The 17,404-nt window shown below is 31.4% G+C and overlaps 1 protein-coding gene across 1 annotated transcript; it reads left to right on the forward strand.

Moving 5' to 3' along the window:
• The first annotated feature begins 293 nt into the window (after positions 1-293).
• LOC134682047 (uncharacterized) lies at positions 294-3,661 on the forward strand. The gene is made up of 2 exons (XM_063541645.1): positions 294-747; positions 3,032-3,661. Exons 1-2 carry the CDS (start codon positions 378-380, stop codon positions 3,421-3,423), a joined length of 762 nt encoding a protein of 253 aa, XP_063397715.1. The 5' UTR covers positions 294-377; the 3' UTR covers positions 3,424-3,661.
• The last annotated feature ends 13,743 nt before the right edge of the window (positions 3,662-17,404 follow it).

Here is a 17,404-nt window from a genome sequence, read left to right on the forward strand (position 1 = left end):
TTAATGATTTAGCAAAAAAAGTAATATAACTTCGTAGCTAGTGCCCCTTTGAATTAATATACACTTAACGTTAAACTTATTATATGCAGGAACAATTATAATATGTGACACTCGAGTGTTTGGGCATGTTAATTGAAGTTGAATCTCGTTAAACAAAGGCAATTCATTATATACAGGAACAATTATTACATGGGACACTTATGTGTTGACATTTTAAGTGAAGTTGGCTCTCGTTAAACAAGGAAAGTGGCATTCAAGTATTCTGCCAACTCTATATCTCATATGAACATAAATTAAATTAAAGTATAATAAATAAATCACACGAAATACTGGATGTAAATTTTAAAAAATCACTATATTTTCACCTCAGACACGCTATGAAATCAATAACAATTCTGTTCTTTGCTTTTGTTAACTTCGATCTCTCAATGATGGAGGAAATTGAATGCACTGGGCCAAACTGTGAACAAATCGTTTCTATGCCTTTGTTAGATAAAATGGAAGCTACTCTAAAGGCTGACTTAGATATAAGGAAACTTAATAAGTTTATAAAAAGTTATATTCACAAAGTAGTTAAAGAAGAAATTGAAAATACTATGCGAGCGGATATGTTTGAAATAATGAACGTGTCAATGTCGAAAATAAACAGACTTTTTGATGACAGGACGAATGAGATGAAGATTGACCTCGATTCAAAGTTTGATAAACTCAGGAAGGGAAAAGAAATACATAACAAGGATAGTATGGGTAATTATATTATAATATATATAATACTACTATTTACTGCATACCAATCAAATTGTACTATATTTTATATCTGTAACATGGTTTTACTTAAGCGATTGAAAATTCGAATCAATGATTAAACAGTTCTACAGAAAAAAAGTTAAATGGATTATGTAGTACTAGTAAATGAAATACCAACATATATTTTTCGCTTTTGTTTTATTGAAATGGAGAGAGTAATAGAACGAGTTTTTTTAATTTTATGAAATTGACAAACCTCGCGCTCCTTAAATCCTTGAAATATTAAAACAAAATAAAACATAAGCTGCATGAACATTAAATAATGGAATCAGATTCTCCAAGACGATAACATCGTCTACTTTCTTATAAATGTGAAATACTAACAGTCGTTAAAATGTTAAAATTAACTCTAGCACTATTTAGATATATTAAGGGTGTTCGCTTATCATGCGTTCGAATTCTTGTCAGATTTGCGGAATCCTCTAGGGTTTTCCATTTGAATGACTAAAACAAATTGCCCATTGTCCCCATTTTTCTTTTTCAAAGTCTTTTACCTGTTTGATTATAATCCAATCTGTTAAAGTCTTATAATTGTTTTTGTTAATGTTTTATAGTTTTTGAGAACTTAAAGGAATAGGTCCAGTAAGACACCTTATTGGCCCAAAAATATAGCAGTTTTACAAAATTGTTGAAATGTAAACTTTTACTCATTCATTGGATAGTATAATGCTTCTGCTACATAAATATCGGCTGTTTTTAACAATACAATGCACATATATCGGGTACTAGCACCATTAAGTCATGCTGAATTACTAAAATCTTCATAATTCTAGCATTTTAGTTTAATTTTAGACGGTTTTCGTGTAAAATGAAAGCGGTCGCATTTGTGTTCATCCTTAACATTGAAATAAAAAATGTATTTAATGGGAATACATATAATATCTAAAGGTTGAGGATGAACACGGATGTGGCCACTTTCATTTTTGACAAAAAAACATCTGAAAAGTGACATTTTTGGGCATATTTGTTCGATTTTGCATTAATTGCGACTAATTGATTCAAATGAAATAGACATTTAAGTGTTTAAAAAGTGGTCAACATCTTTTGTCAGACGAATCTCAAATTTGAGGCCAAAATCTGTCCTTATCGTACTCCTTTGATATAGCTACCAAAAATCAAGAGAGAAGATTTACCCGCCGAAATATAAATGGCTTATAGCTGGAAAGCAAGTAAATTGACTTATATTTTGTTTTGCTCTTTTGGTTCCATTATTAATCTCCCATCAATATATGCTAGTGTTATGCAAAGCTTGTTATTTTGAATATTGAGTGGCGAACCTCCTTCAGTCCACACATGTACCTAAATATTATACTGGGGTCCTGATTTTATTAGCTAATTTACGTGAAAAAGAACGTTGTGATGTCACTTGTATTCAATAATAGATAACAATCACAGAATAATTTTTATTTGAGATAAACATTAAATTACACAAATGCAAATCCAATTTTAAAGATACAAAAATCCTTTACACATTACAGTTGCAAAATGTCAGGTATTTTTTTTTTTATGTAAACATTAACTTCTAAGGAATTTTATACGTGTGTCCTTAACACGGTTTTTAATTATACAAATTGAGGATAACTTGATCGTTATGTTAATCTTATCTTTTACCTCAGCATCGTCAAACAAAGTCTGTATTGACAGATACCAAGTCGGTTGGTTTTTGGTGTTAAATGTCTTGGTTAAATGTATATTGCTTTTTTTTTTTATTGTAGTTTAGGAATTTATCCAAATTTCATTTCTGCCATCCTTTGTCAAACCTTCATAGAAACTTTTTATATGATCAAACGACATTAATCAAATCAAATACTTTCAATGTTATTTTTTTCATGTATTCTATATCTTACTGATTAAAGTAGTCTCAAATTGCAGCCCACACAAATTTATACGTTGTAAGAGAGTTAAACACCTAGTAAAACAACTACAACAAAACATAACTGGTTCATGCTCAAATCACAACTTGCATATATATAACGCTAAATGAATTTTAAATATCGTTGAAAAAATGTATTTGCAGGCACTTTTGATGATATGAATAATCATTGATATGGTCATTTTTATGAATTAACTTTTTATAAAGCCTCGAGCTTGAACATTAGCAGCACGATGATCTAAACAGACCAAAAAAAAAAAGAATTTATATAAGATCTACTTAATAAGTGGTTGAGATATTTAAAAAAATTCCATGTATTTTGTAAATGTCTTTTTTATATTATTGTTTCAGTTCTATTGTGTACTAAAGGGCAAGGTGGCGTAGTAGCGGGTGGATCAACAATTCGTTTCCAGCAGGCGGCCCGTTCTACTGGCATTTCAAGCACTGCTTTAAATAAATTCAAAGGGAACGGTAAATTCGTTTGTGAAGCACAAGGGTTATATCTTGTTGCTGCCAATATCATTACGGAAACAGACGGCGGATGGTTTAAAATAATGAAAAACAATGTAGAACTTAGCAGAACCTACATAGCATACCATCGCGGAAAAGCTTCAGGATGGCACAGCAGTACTGGTGTAACCTATGTGATGCTAAATAAACTTGATAATGTGTATATTCAAGCCGGAACAACCATGACTTTAGCTGGAGCCGAGACTACTCTCAACATTATAAAGATTGGTTAAAAAGACATTTCTAGCTACAAAGCTCTTATTCATTGTGTGCGGGTTTGGCAATATATTTAGTCCGTTTGGTTTACTCAGCTTTTTGTTGTAAAACATTAGGATTTTAGATATGTTATACCCTATTTATGGACATTATGTTTTCTGGTCTGTGAGTCCGTCTGGTCGTTTGTTCGTTTGTCCGTTAGTCCGTTATTCCGTCCGTTCGACCGTCTGTCCCGCTTCAGGTGAAAGTTTTTGGTCGAGGTAGTTTTTGATGAAGTTGAAGTCCAATCAACTTATGAATTAGTAAACCTGTTCCCTATGGTATGATCTTTCTAATTCTAATGCAAAATTAGAAATTTCCCCTCATTTATACGTTCAAATCTATTTATCAGCTGACTACGGATATGTTCCAATTGTCGTTACTACGTCATCCGTCATCCTAGATGGCGGCCGTATAAAAATGTGGTATACATTGTTTAATGCATACTTATTTGAGATATCAATTATATATATGCGCACATTATCGAGAAAAAGTAGCATGACAAATACTGATTAATACGATTAAGAGACGATAATTAAAGTTTTATCACAACTCAGAATAAACACGACCGTTACCAAATTATTTAGAAACAATACTTACTTTTATAGCTGACCATGTGGTATGATTTTGTTTATTGTTGATGACCGTATTGCGACCTATAGTTGTGACTTTTATTTTGATATCAACAAAAACAACAAAAATCATCATACATTTTTCATTAAAACTACGCCATAAAATTCATGCGTTCGGAGAGCGATTCTTTACTTACCTTTGTTGTGATAGCTCAAGCCTAAATATATAAAGGACATTGATAAATAAATATATAGAACAATGTTTGGAGCTATACGACCAAAAAAAAAAACAACAGAGAAAGAATACACAAAATTCGTCTTAATAAAAGTCAAAACACCTATACATTTTGTTATATTTCGTACAAAGTCACGCTAGCTTATCGAGCGTAGTAACCCCCATTATATAAACAAAACCATTTCCAACTTAAGATACCTAACAAGTTATGATGAGAAAAATCTTTTGAGGTATTCTATATACTTTTGACGTAAAAGATTTATATGGCATTCTGTGCGATTTGAAACTTACTTTGAACTACTGTATTACGTTTTAAGTTTTACATCTACAGCACCGGAGTTCAGATCTTAACAGTGCTTGATTTTACATCTCCAAGACTTGACTATATATCTTCAAAGTCGACTTTACATCTCCAGCGCTTGACTAAGATTAATAGCGCTTGCCTATACATCTCCAGCGCTAGACTTTAATTTTATAGCGCTCGACTTAACATCTCCAACGCTTCACTTTATATCCACAGCGTCTGAATTTACATCTCCAGCGCTTAATTTACGGCACTTTACTTAACATCTCCAGCGCTTGACTTTAAACCTGCAAGACGAGACTTTCCCTCTCCAGTACGTGACATTGAATCTACATCGCTAAACTGTTCATCTCCAGCGCTTGACTATAAATCCACAGCGGGTTACTTTACATCTCCAGCGCTTGACATTTAATTAACGGCACTTTACTTAACATCTCCAGCGCATGACTTTAAACCTGCAAGACTAGACTTTTCATCTCCAATATGTGACTTTAAATCTACATCGCTAAACTGTACATCTCCAGCGCTTGACTTTTAGCCTAAGCTCGCAACTGTACACCTCCAGCGCTGACTTTTAACCTAAGCTCTCAACTGTACATCTCAAGCGTTTGACTTTTAAACTACAGCGCTAGACTTTATATCTCCAACGTTTGGCTTTTAAAAACCACTGATCTGAATCTGCATTAGACCAAAAGGGATGTTTTGGATATTTATAAACTGCTTATTGAAATGTTGCAGAATGTCCTTGTAATTAACCACAATGATACCATGGACGAACAATCATACTGCCATCTATCTATATAAGCCTAATTAAATTACAATATATTAGCTTTTAAAAAAGAAATATATTGAGTTATCATCATTAATAAGCAGAATTTATATGATATATATGTTCCTATATAACGCTTTATTGTATACATATTGCTGACTGTTATTTGAGTAATAGAAATATGACGAAAACGTTAAATCAGAACATTTGCTGACCCACAATGAACACGTGATTTTCCTTTCCTTTTTCGCAATTCGACGTGTTCGCTTCTCAACTCTGTTTGTTTTAAGATTGATATCGTTTATTTTTAAGAATTGAATTTTTTGGTAATTTTATTTGGCGTAAATTCGTCGACGAGGCACATACGATTTGATTACTATCAGCGCATTTACATTCCTATGAACTCGCAATTGTTGTCTGCCAATTGAAATAACGGATCATTGTGAATTAATCATGCATGATATATAATTAATTTGTAATATTAATTCGACTTTTAAGGAAATAGTAGAACAAGTATATTGTATCAAAGAACAAGACGTTTTGATTTGGATTAACCATGTTTCATCACCATATTATTATTTATGCTGTACAAAAAAAGTTAACATAAATAAATCTTAAACAAATTTTGCATAACTAGAAATTTTTATCCTTGAATGAGGGATTTAATTCAATCTCTATGAACCAACAATTTAAGGTATGACTTTGAAACTAAGATTAAATTAACAAGAGGTAGATACATTAACAAGTGACGTATTTCGATTGGGAAGTGTTTCTTAATAACAAAGCACTTATCCCCGTTATCTACATACTTCAACTTCTGCAGATGTAATGATTAATTGAAATTAATAAATTCGCTTATAGATTTTAACTTTGTAAAATATTTAATATGATTTTTTATAACTCGTAATATTTTTAGAAAAATTAATATACAACGAATCATTTATCGTGTATCAAGAGAGCTATAAAATATCCTTGTAACAATGAATTTTTATTCTTTATTTCAACGATAATTAAACATGTAAAACTGACAAACATTAGCGCGGACTGTGATGGAACAGGTTGTAAACAGGCTGATCCTATATGTAAACATTGGAATGATAAATTGCGAGCAAAGCTGAATGTGAACTACAAAAACTATAACGATTTCCTTAAGGAGGTATAATTTGGATGTAGCAGAGAAAGGGTTCACAGCTTATTAGTTTAAAGAGATGAGAGACAAGATATGAAAATATGTTCAAAAATAAAAAAAGAAATACAAATAAAATGAATCGGATCGTGAGAGGGAAAAAACTGAAGGAATATGAGAAGGTCCTGTTAAATTATTCGATTTTGTATATTTTACAATTGCCAAAAAGAGTCTTATTGAAAATTTGAACTATATCTAGTTTGTTTTCCTAAAGGTGATGTGAAAAAAATTTAGTACCATTATTTTGGCACACTTGTGGTGTTACATCGGACCACTAATTAAATTTAATACGACAAAACCATAATTCCGATGAAATTTGAAAGGCAATTTAGAAAAAGGAAGGCGAAAAATACCAGAAGAACACCCAAACTCATAAGTAGAAAATAAACTGACAACGCCATGAGTAAAATAAAAAAAGACCAACCGACAAACAATAGTACACAAAACGTTACATAGAAAACTAAAGACTGGATAACACGAACCCTGATTTAGGACTATACGTAGCATTTATCACTTAACATCATGTGATTTGATGCTGTTGTTCCAAGTAGTACTAATGCGATGATCAAAGTCAGTTGTTTTATGTTCTGTCTTTGTGTAGTTTTGCTATTTGACTCACGTTTTCCATTCCTTCAATTCCGTTGATTTTAACTCATATATTTGCCTTACTTAACCTCCAATTATACAACAATGATTATGAACATGAATACAAATAGATACATGGTATATGTCACTGGAACATTAATCCAACGACGAAAATAACCAAAAGACATATATATAGCAAGACACAAACGTCAAAGGCCGTACTCTGAACTTTAATTATATCCATAATATATAAATTGTGACTTGGATTAATATTGGGATTCGTCTCATTGGCGATCATGCAACATCCTCTTATGTATAATAAAACTTAGACTATAGGAAAAGAATACAATATGAAAAGGTCAAAGAAATGATCCGAGTCTGTTAAAGAGAGACAAACGAAAGATACCAAAGGACGTTGAAAATCATAGTTCAAAAATAAACTGACAACGCCATGTTAAATGTATCAATCAAATGAAAACAACCAATACGTGATTGATTGGTGTTTGCATGCACAATGCTCAGTGGCAATATTTCATGTATATACGGGACTACATAAAAATATAAATGAGTATAATATCACGATACGATTGATAAAGTTGATGAGCGGGAAACACCGCTGGAAAATGAGGGTGTAATGGATAGGGACCGAAATAAAGCTTTGCACTAGGTCACCTATAATTTTCTGATAGCTTACGACACATGATCCTTAATTAATCCTCGCCCAAACAGATTGTAATAAAAAAAAGCACAAAACGCTTTCCAACACTTAAAAAATACATGAAAAGAATAGAGGTAGCCATAAATTAAAACGCACTTGTTCACTAAGAAGCTATTTAATAAACTAGCTACATTTATGATATACCTGCCCATTTCATCTTTCAACAGTGGCTTTATTTTAGAGGAGCAAGATGGTGAAGTATTAAGAGGTCACGTAATAACCTTCTGCCATATGGATCGAGTTTCAACCATTACTTTGAATAAATTCCTGTCCGATCGTAGCTTATTTGCGAGATAGAAGACCTTTACCTAATACACTGTGTCTGCATCTATTGTAACCAGCTCTGATTATAATTGGTTCGGAATGTTGAAAAACTACCAAATGTTAAGTGAAAATAGTTTGAACGCTTATAACGGAGAGATACTCTCTGGTTGGCAAAGGTCTACTGGAATAAACTAAGTAAGACGGAACAATTCATTAGGTTAATGTTTTTTGATAGACTTATATTCTAAAAATAGTTACATGATTACTTCTTATTATATTTGTATGTTAATGAAATGTAATATTCTATACTAATAATATATATTCTATATGTCTGTGGAATTGAATTCGATGCATTTTTGATAGGATACAGACATTTTGCATTGTTGCATGTCACCAATGTACCCCGCATTGAGTTGTTGCAAGGGGTCTTTAAAGTTAGAAAACACGAGAAATTGGGAAAAAAATCTCCAAAGACATATATACGTATTTAAACATTCTAATCCTGTTTATTTGTAACGATGTTTGTAAGGGTTTTACTGCCGAATCGTGCGGAAATCAGGGATGGTTGTACTAAAGAAATCATCAAAATAACTGATGTCTACATTTTTTTCTTTTCGCTGATTCTATTTCTATTGTAAATTGAAAGTAAGCTACACTCATACTTTTCATGAGTAACATTTGAATATTTTCCCCAGTTTAATATTTTTCTATTTTGACAATAATATGAGAGGCGGTGTTTAACAGATTGCAAAAAAATCTATGATAAGCGACACTCAGATATATCATAAAAAAATGAATTTAAAAATCATATTAGTCAAGGTCAAATAACAATCAGGTTCTAATAGAGGAAAATAAAACAATTGACCAACTGCTTGTTTATCAAAATCATTTGGAAAAAATGCGGAAATATATCAGCTTATAATTTGAATATATATAATCAATGACGACGGAAATAACTTTGTATGAATCAGTCTATATTAATACACAAATTTCCAAAAAATCATCTCTGAATGATTTCCTCAATTGTTAATCAAATGTCTGTTTTGATGTGAGTATAAATATATTGTATAGATTTCAACAAAACAACATGAAGATCTTAAACTAATCCTCTGATGTTGATATATATAATATATAGTTATTAGCGAGCATATCATTTAATCATATATTATACCAACAACATATTTTGCGACCTATAACAAAATAATCAAATCAATCCATACTATAATCATTCGGTTGACAGAAAATTGAGAAGCTATGGATGTGAAAATATAGCATGCTCATATTGGTTGATTATTGAAGAATGCATTAAATGTAAGTACATGTAGGCCAAACACATGACAAACGGTGAACAGCATACCATGAATAATACGTAAACAACGTTAAGTAATAAAATATTTGATCTTATTGACAATACTCATTATGTGTAGTTGCACAATTTCTTTATGAGTTAAACAATCTGAGACGGTAATTTATATAGCCTTTATGTATTACATCATGTTCATTGGCTGAAGTGAATTACCATAATAACCCATATAAATACAAACCAATTATTTTAAATGAAAATAAGAAATAAACTCGACAATTGGTTCCTTCAGACGTAAGGCAATATTAGATTTTGTCAAGACGTGTAAAGGAGTTACATGAAAGTAAAATTGGAATGCGTAATAAAAAGATAGTACCTTGCATTTGGAATTGGATGCGACTAGCTATAAAACAATGATCAATTCATCATTTTCTACATAAAAAAATGCCTGTACCAAGTCAGGAATATGACAGTTGTTATCCATTAGTTTTTTATATTTAAGTTTTTGATTTTTTTGTGATTAGGGACTTTGCATTTGAATTTTCCTCGGAGTTCAGTATTTATGTGATTCAACTTTTTTCATGCTTGGGAATATAAGATCTGTATTCACATTTTTTTTGGTTTAGTGTTCAATGGTATCATTGTGTTTCCAACGGAATTTGAGTAATTTATCTTGAATTCATTAGATTTACCACGAGGACTCCTGTATATACACGAATACAACTCGATTAAATATACGTAGAACAAATGTAGTGAATGTGATTTATTAGCCGAACATATTGACCTAAATGCAAGACTGATTTTGGCATACAAGTTAACCGTATATGTCTTTTGTAAATGTACGTCAAAACCAACAAAACCAAATAGATAACATATTAAGATAATCAAAACTTTCCATTGTGACCTTTTAAACTGGCTTTTTCCGACGTAGTCGGTATAGTTTCGGTTTGTGCCCTTTGAACTTAAGGACGCCTAACTATGGCAACAGAATACGCATGCTCGAAAATCCTTTCTGTGATTGGACAAAATGCTGTTATGGTGGGTGATTTGTTTGTATTTGATAAAACGTCTCGTTAATTATATCGTGATGGAAAGCAAGTGAAAAACTATAAATATTTGAACTAGATCTTACAAAGATTTATATTTTTATTAAAATAATTGTTTCTTCAATAGCTCTTTGCATCCATGACAGCTGTTTTTTCGGGACTTATATAATTTTTAATGTAAACTTTTTAGTAATAACGTACATGACTTTTAGAACGCTCCTACGCATGTGAGATTTCCGCGTTTTTTTTAAAAACATATACTCAAATTTAGATACGTCGGATCATCTTTTTTAAAGATAGTTCTTGTTTTTTCTAAATAGCATAATCAATTTGATGGCTGTAAATCAATTTAAAGAAGAATGACTGTAAATCCCAAGCACTGTAAACAGCCAGTGCACAATAAATGAGTCAAGTTTCTTTGGCTCAAATTTGCACATTTTAAATCAAAATGGCATTTTATATGCAAGACTGTTTATTTAGATAAAGAAAAATCAATGATTATTTTTTTGTAATGAGACTGGTTTTACAAATACTAAAAAGTGAAAATACTGATTTCCGAGGTAATTTTAAAAAAGAAATTACCCAATCAAATGGCAATATCCAAACCTCCAGCACATCAAACTCAAGGATGACAGCTGTCTTATTCCGGACTTGAGACAGGCATTTTCTAAGAGCGCAATTTTTGTTTTAACTTAACAGTATAAGTAAAATGACCGCTTATGGTCTGTTAACAAACATATGTTTTAAACAATCTGTGCATAACAGTGCAATTTCTGAAAACTTGTAGCTTAACAAAATAGCACGGTGACCCACACTTGGTATCATATTTTTGAAATAAAGTATGGTAAAATTCACATTTTGTCAAAGAAGTAGTTAGTAATGATCCAACTTAAACAAAATATGTCTGTTTTAGGAAGTATCTTTGTGTTGACATGAAAGCAGTTTCTGTGTTTTGTATTCTTATAAGTAAGTTTATCTGGTACGAATAATTTTAAATAAATCTCCAGTGAATAAATAAAAAAAAACAACATTGAATTCTACTTTTCTGTTTTAATAATCTTCCAAATTGAAATGTATATATACTGTATTGGAATTATTTCTGTTATTGAATGTCATAATCATCAGAAGAAGTTGATTATTAAACATAAATAAAAGAAAATGTTGGCTATCCAGAACAACCAGAGTGCAAATCAACTACTAAGTTATCCTAATTTTAACCTACTATAATAAAAAAAACATACACATATCAATAGTTCATGTCAAGCACTTGACAACCGAGTCTTTATCATTCATGATAAGTTTAAACTTTCAAAATACGATAGACACAATATCATGCTGTGAACAGACCAACTGTGCTACGGATTGAAAAAACCACCTTACAAAATACGGCGACAACATATTGTTGTTGACTACAAGTACAAATTGCAATAGTCCAAAGACAACAATATAGTTATGATACTTTAAAAAAATTCATTCACGATAACAGTAAAATGTAATAAATAATATAAATATTCCTGACAGCCTGAGCTGTTGTTTTTTCTTGTCATAAGATATTCCAATTGTGTATGGCACGCATAGGAGACATACCAAATGATGTAACATCAATGAGAGGAATAAATATAAAGAAACAGGACAACTATGTTAATAAATGTCATATGTAAATCCTATTTCAGGTGTTATGTCCTGCGAAAAATGGTTTGTGGAGAAATTTTCCACCGTTGAAATTTCATGCCCGTTTAAAGTTAGGTCGTGGTATAACGACCAATCAATAATGATTTCTTATGGAAGAGACGTAAACCCTAGCTTTACATCTAAATATAATTTAAGCGATAATTTAGATCTTACAATTTTCAATTTTACTGATACTGATCAAGGACAGTACATGTGTAATAGAATTGTTGATGAGAAATTCGAACAATATGCAGTTATGGTAAATTTATGTAGTAAGTATTTTTTTCTATTTTTTCTTATATAGTTTGTTTTAAACACAGATAAAGTGTAAGTTAAATACGGTCAACAGCAATTGTGCTATATCAGCTTTATCAATATAAGTCAGCTTGGAAAGACTTTGATACTAGAAGGACTGCTTCATACCCTGATAGTATACTCAATATCGACTTCACACAAAAATCTATAATAAACAGGACGATTTCATCATCCGAATTATCAATTTCCTATTTCTCAGCAGCAACATACCCTCTGCCCCTTCGTATGGTGTTTACATATTTTAATTGATACGTTATTCTCGTGCATATTCACACTATACCGTCTTCATATACAGGAGTGTGATCCTAACATAGAAACTGCTCCAACAAAGTTATGAGGAGGACAGATTCAAAAATGACACTCGGTAAATTTTATGGACACCATCACGAATTGGTTGATCCATACAATGTATCTTGGTACAAACAACTATGAACATTTTATCACGTGTTAGATTGCGGTTTGTTATTTTGTTGTCCGATCTTTTTTTTTACCGAACTTGACTTTTTCCCGATTGTGACTGTTTTGCTGAGTGTGAATTCTCATGGGTATAAGCCGTGTCACGGTACTTTTCAATCCCATATTCATTTATTTAGTTTTGATGTTAGATTTGTTATTGTCATTAGATTTGTTTTCAAATGTTTTAACTTTTGTTGTTATCTAATCTTGAACTTCATCTAAATTCTTTCTTAATTTTGGGAACTCGTTTTAGAAATTCAAATTTGACGTCATTTTGAGCGTAACGCTGGTTATGGCTAACAAGGCTGTGAATGTTCCCGTTTTTTTCTGTAGCTAGTCACCTCTTTATTTAAATCATGTTTATCTATTATATAGTCATTTTATAAAATTTACTGTTTGCAAAAGTATGAATTATTCATAATAAGTTTAAGCTACGACCATCATGCTTGATTTTTTGAATGACTATTTTACGAAAATTGGAATGATTTTATGTATCAAATTTGACTTCAATACCAACGCACTCATGATAAGTGTATATGTGGTCTGGCTCAAATGTACCTTTTACTGCATGAAAATCGGAAAAGAAAAACTGATCCCTAGATTTGTCTCCCATTTTAAATTACGACCATCCGCTTACCACCACATCATTTCACTCTCCTAATCGTTATGTTCAATTAGAAAGAATGGACATTGACTTATTTATTCATAATTCATGAAAATATTATTGATATAAGTATTATATTGAAAAAAATGTGCTTTATAAAGTTAATAAACTTTGTTTTTTTTATATAGACGTCCCAGATGAACTCATCTTTGTTACTTATGAACCAAAAGAAAATTTAAGTGAATCACAAGGAAAACTTGTCTGCCAAGCCGACACAAAAACGCAAAACAAGGATCAAATTTACCACAAAGCAATCATAAGTATTCTCAAACTTCCTACATTGCTACAGAATATTGATGAAAGAGATGACTACACTCGAGAAACGATAATGGAGTATAAATGTATGACATTAAACGCAGACAATTGTGTTATAAGCGACAACACATTTAAATTAAATATAGAATGTGAGTACAATACGTTTACGTTTAAAAAAACCAAAGTGACCGGCATTGTTTAAATTGACTGTTGAAATTATAGATTGAGTTGTTAAACTTGACACGACGCATTTTAATTAATCATCAGGTGATGTACCAATGCCAATGGCTTTGAAAAGGGTGAAATATTTATCAGAGTATTGTTTTATTCGTTATTTTTGTTGTTTTTTTCGGACTTGGTATGGTCTTTAACAATAAGGAATTCACGGTATAACTATTCATCCAGTAAGCTTTAGATGGCCCGACCTTAAAACAATATAGATTACAAACCAGAAAGTCAAACGGTTTGTACAATACAATAAAAGAAAATATATATATGGTTTACCGTCTTACCCATCGATGGCTGTAACGTTATCTTGATAAAGCATATATCTACCCCTTACCGAATTGGTTTTCAAAATATTTTATTTCCACAGGAATAGCATTTGTTTCATAACGGAAGAAGGTATTCGTTTTGATATACAATTTATTGGGTCAAGAATTCACCTTTACATTATTCCATGTAAACATTATGAAAGTGTATTTCATTTTGTTTGTCAATCGATTGATGAGTTTAGAACAGCGGTATACTACAGTTGCCTTTATTCAAATCTTGAGAGTCTGATGATTAAAGTATTGTTGCATTTTCAGAGCCAAACAATTTCTCTTAAAGTACACCAATATTTTAGTAGGTAACGGTATTCAATTTTGAGTCAAGATATTAAAATGTTTTATACATCATGATAATTCACCAAAATTGAAACAAAGCATGATGGCGTGACTACCAGTGTATGGATTCTTCATCATTTTCCCTCATTAAAATACATTTATAATATGAACTAAGTGTATACTGCTATAATGAAATTGATATAAAGAAATCATAAGACGACCAAAAAAGTTTCTCACGACAATTTGGACAAAATGTATTTTTTGTAGAATAGACTTCAATTAATAACACCTTATATAAGAAAACCAGATATTGATTGGTTAATAGCTAGTGTATTTTTCGCATATTCCAATATTTCTTTCTCATTTCAAACGAATTTGCCACTGCCAGTGAATTTGCCTCAAATATATACCATGGTATTTGCCATTTTGAATATTCCCTTTTTAGCCTCTTGATCATCTTTCTGCCTTATTTTTTTCGGGTATGACGTTACGTAAAAAAGCGAGTTTTAACGCGTATTAGTACATGTTTAAATCCTGCGATTCTATGATGTTATCCTCTTTTTTGAAAATTATGCATAAACATGTTAATGAATTACAGTTTCCAAGTAAACATTATTTATTTTCAATCTAAATCTATTCCGTGTAGTTAAACAAATAGATCATGTTATGGAGGGTATTTGAGAAACATACCAGTCTTGAGACCGAATTTCTCTAGCCTAGCGGCTTTGGAAATTTAAAAGTCCCTTGACTGGTATGTTTCGCAAATACCCTCCATAAAATGATATATCTGTTCAATATTTTGCCTTATGTCAGAAATTATATGAATGACCCACATGTCCTTTTTGATAAATGTATGCATTCGAAGTTTTTAAAGATATTTTGAAAAAATTGAAAACAACACGTTTAATAATTTATTGCGTCCGAAGCGCTTTTCTGGATTAACTTTCATCAGGAACGGTAAAAGCCAAACATTTGAAAACCGAGGATGGATAAGAACCGAAAATTGGTGAAGAACTATATGTCAAAAATACCTAAAATAAGTAGCCAAATGCATCTATAGCCAACTTTGCCTGTGGGAGTTGAAACCTTAGTTCTATGATTCAAAATTTATAAACGGGCAATTTTTGTAATTTTTTTAATCATGTCAGTATCGAAGCACTGACTACTAAACTGATGATACCCTCAAGGACTAATAGTCCACCAGCAGAGGTATCGACCCAGTGATGTAAAAAATGGAAAACAATACGTTTAATAATTTATTGCGTCCGAAGGGCTTTTCTGGATTAACCTTAATCATGAACACTCAAAGAATGATGTGAATTCAACCTGGCGATACTGTTCTCCATACCATTGGAATCATAAACAACAAATGTATTGTGTATGGTAAAAAATCGGCATAATTTAAGCATGCTACACAACATACATAGTGATCAAAATACTGTAGATAATTTCTCAATGACAGCATGTTTTTCGAATTAAGGTAGAAGTTTCCAGCATGTTGTTGTCAGTCCTGAAAAAAAAAATGTATCGTTTTGTTTTCTTATTTTCGTATGCGGCTGAATCCCTTGTTAACGAGAGGACTACATATAAATACTTTAGGTCACCTACAAATATACATGTGTATTTATAGTATTCTGTTCATCAACAATTCAAATTTTCGGGTTGGGTTACAATAATGTATATTCCTAAGATAAATAAAATCATAGATACAGCTGATTCGTATCATTTATTGACATATATCTGGAATTTGACTCAGGACCAGAATCAATGACAAGGGAGAAGTTCTATATTTTGAAGTATACGTCTTGTTTTTAGCAGAAGTGAACCAAGTTTATCTGCTTTCGAAATATACATTTCTGAACTTGCACGTGATTAAATAGCTAGTTGCAGCATGCTACACGATAGTAAAGTTTGTAAATTATCGTTGGTGTCTGAGGAAAAAAGTTAATGAGCCCCTGTTTTGGTATACAGCGTCTCGTCCTATTTCTCATTGTTTATCTAATATGAATGGTACAAAGCGAACAGTTCTTTCAATATCGAAATCATTGTAACAGAAACTTCATTTCTTAACGAGCATTTTCTTTTCTTTTTAATTGGCAATTATTGACAGGGATATTAAGAAATGAAACCACGAAGGAGATTGCAGTAAATAACACGCAACTTTATGTTTACACTTGTGAACGTAATGACTCAAATACGACAGAAGAGCTACCATCTAATGCCACATTGCACATATACTATTCAAATAAGACTGTGTACTTGAGAGATCCTGAAAATTATGCCACAGGTTATTTTGAATGTGTATTGGTCGAAAACGATGTGTCGGAGAAAACAACAACATTCCCTGACTTTGAATTAAAGAGTAAGCGTTTTATTATATAATTTCAAACTTGTGATCGTAGAAAACGAACATATAATTGATTGTTTTTTAATTATGTTTTTTTTTAGAAAAGTCGATGAAATGACATTTGCATAATTTGTATGTTCAAAACCAAAACTGAAAAAAACTGATCAAATAAGTAATACATCATTTATAACAGTTAAACAGGTAAATGAGGTGCAAGACATACCAACGGGGTATTAAGTGGAAGACAAAATTGATACCGTAATGGCAAAAAAAACTCCATCCAAAAATCCGAAAAACAGCTTCAAGACGAACGACAGTCTTAAAAATGCAATACTGAAAAAAACTAGGGACTGAGCATCGCAAAATTAAAATGCTAAGTATACCTTAGTATATTCTTACATATTGACAAAGTAAGAACATCTAATCTGAACTATTCAATTAT

This window comes from Mytilus trossulus, chromosome 8 (assembly GCF_036588685.1).
Source record: "Mytilus trossulus isolate FHL-02 chromosome 8, PNRI_Mtr1.1.1.hap1, whole genome shotgun sequence".
Classification (NCBI taxonomy): Eukaryota; Metazoa; Mollusca; class Bivalvia; order Mytilida; family Mytilidae; genus Mytilus; species Mytilus trossulus.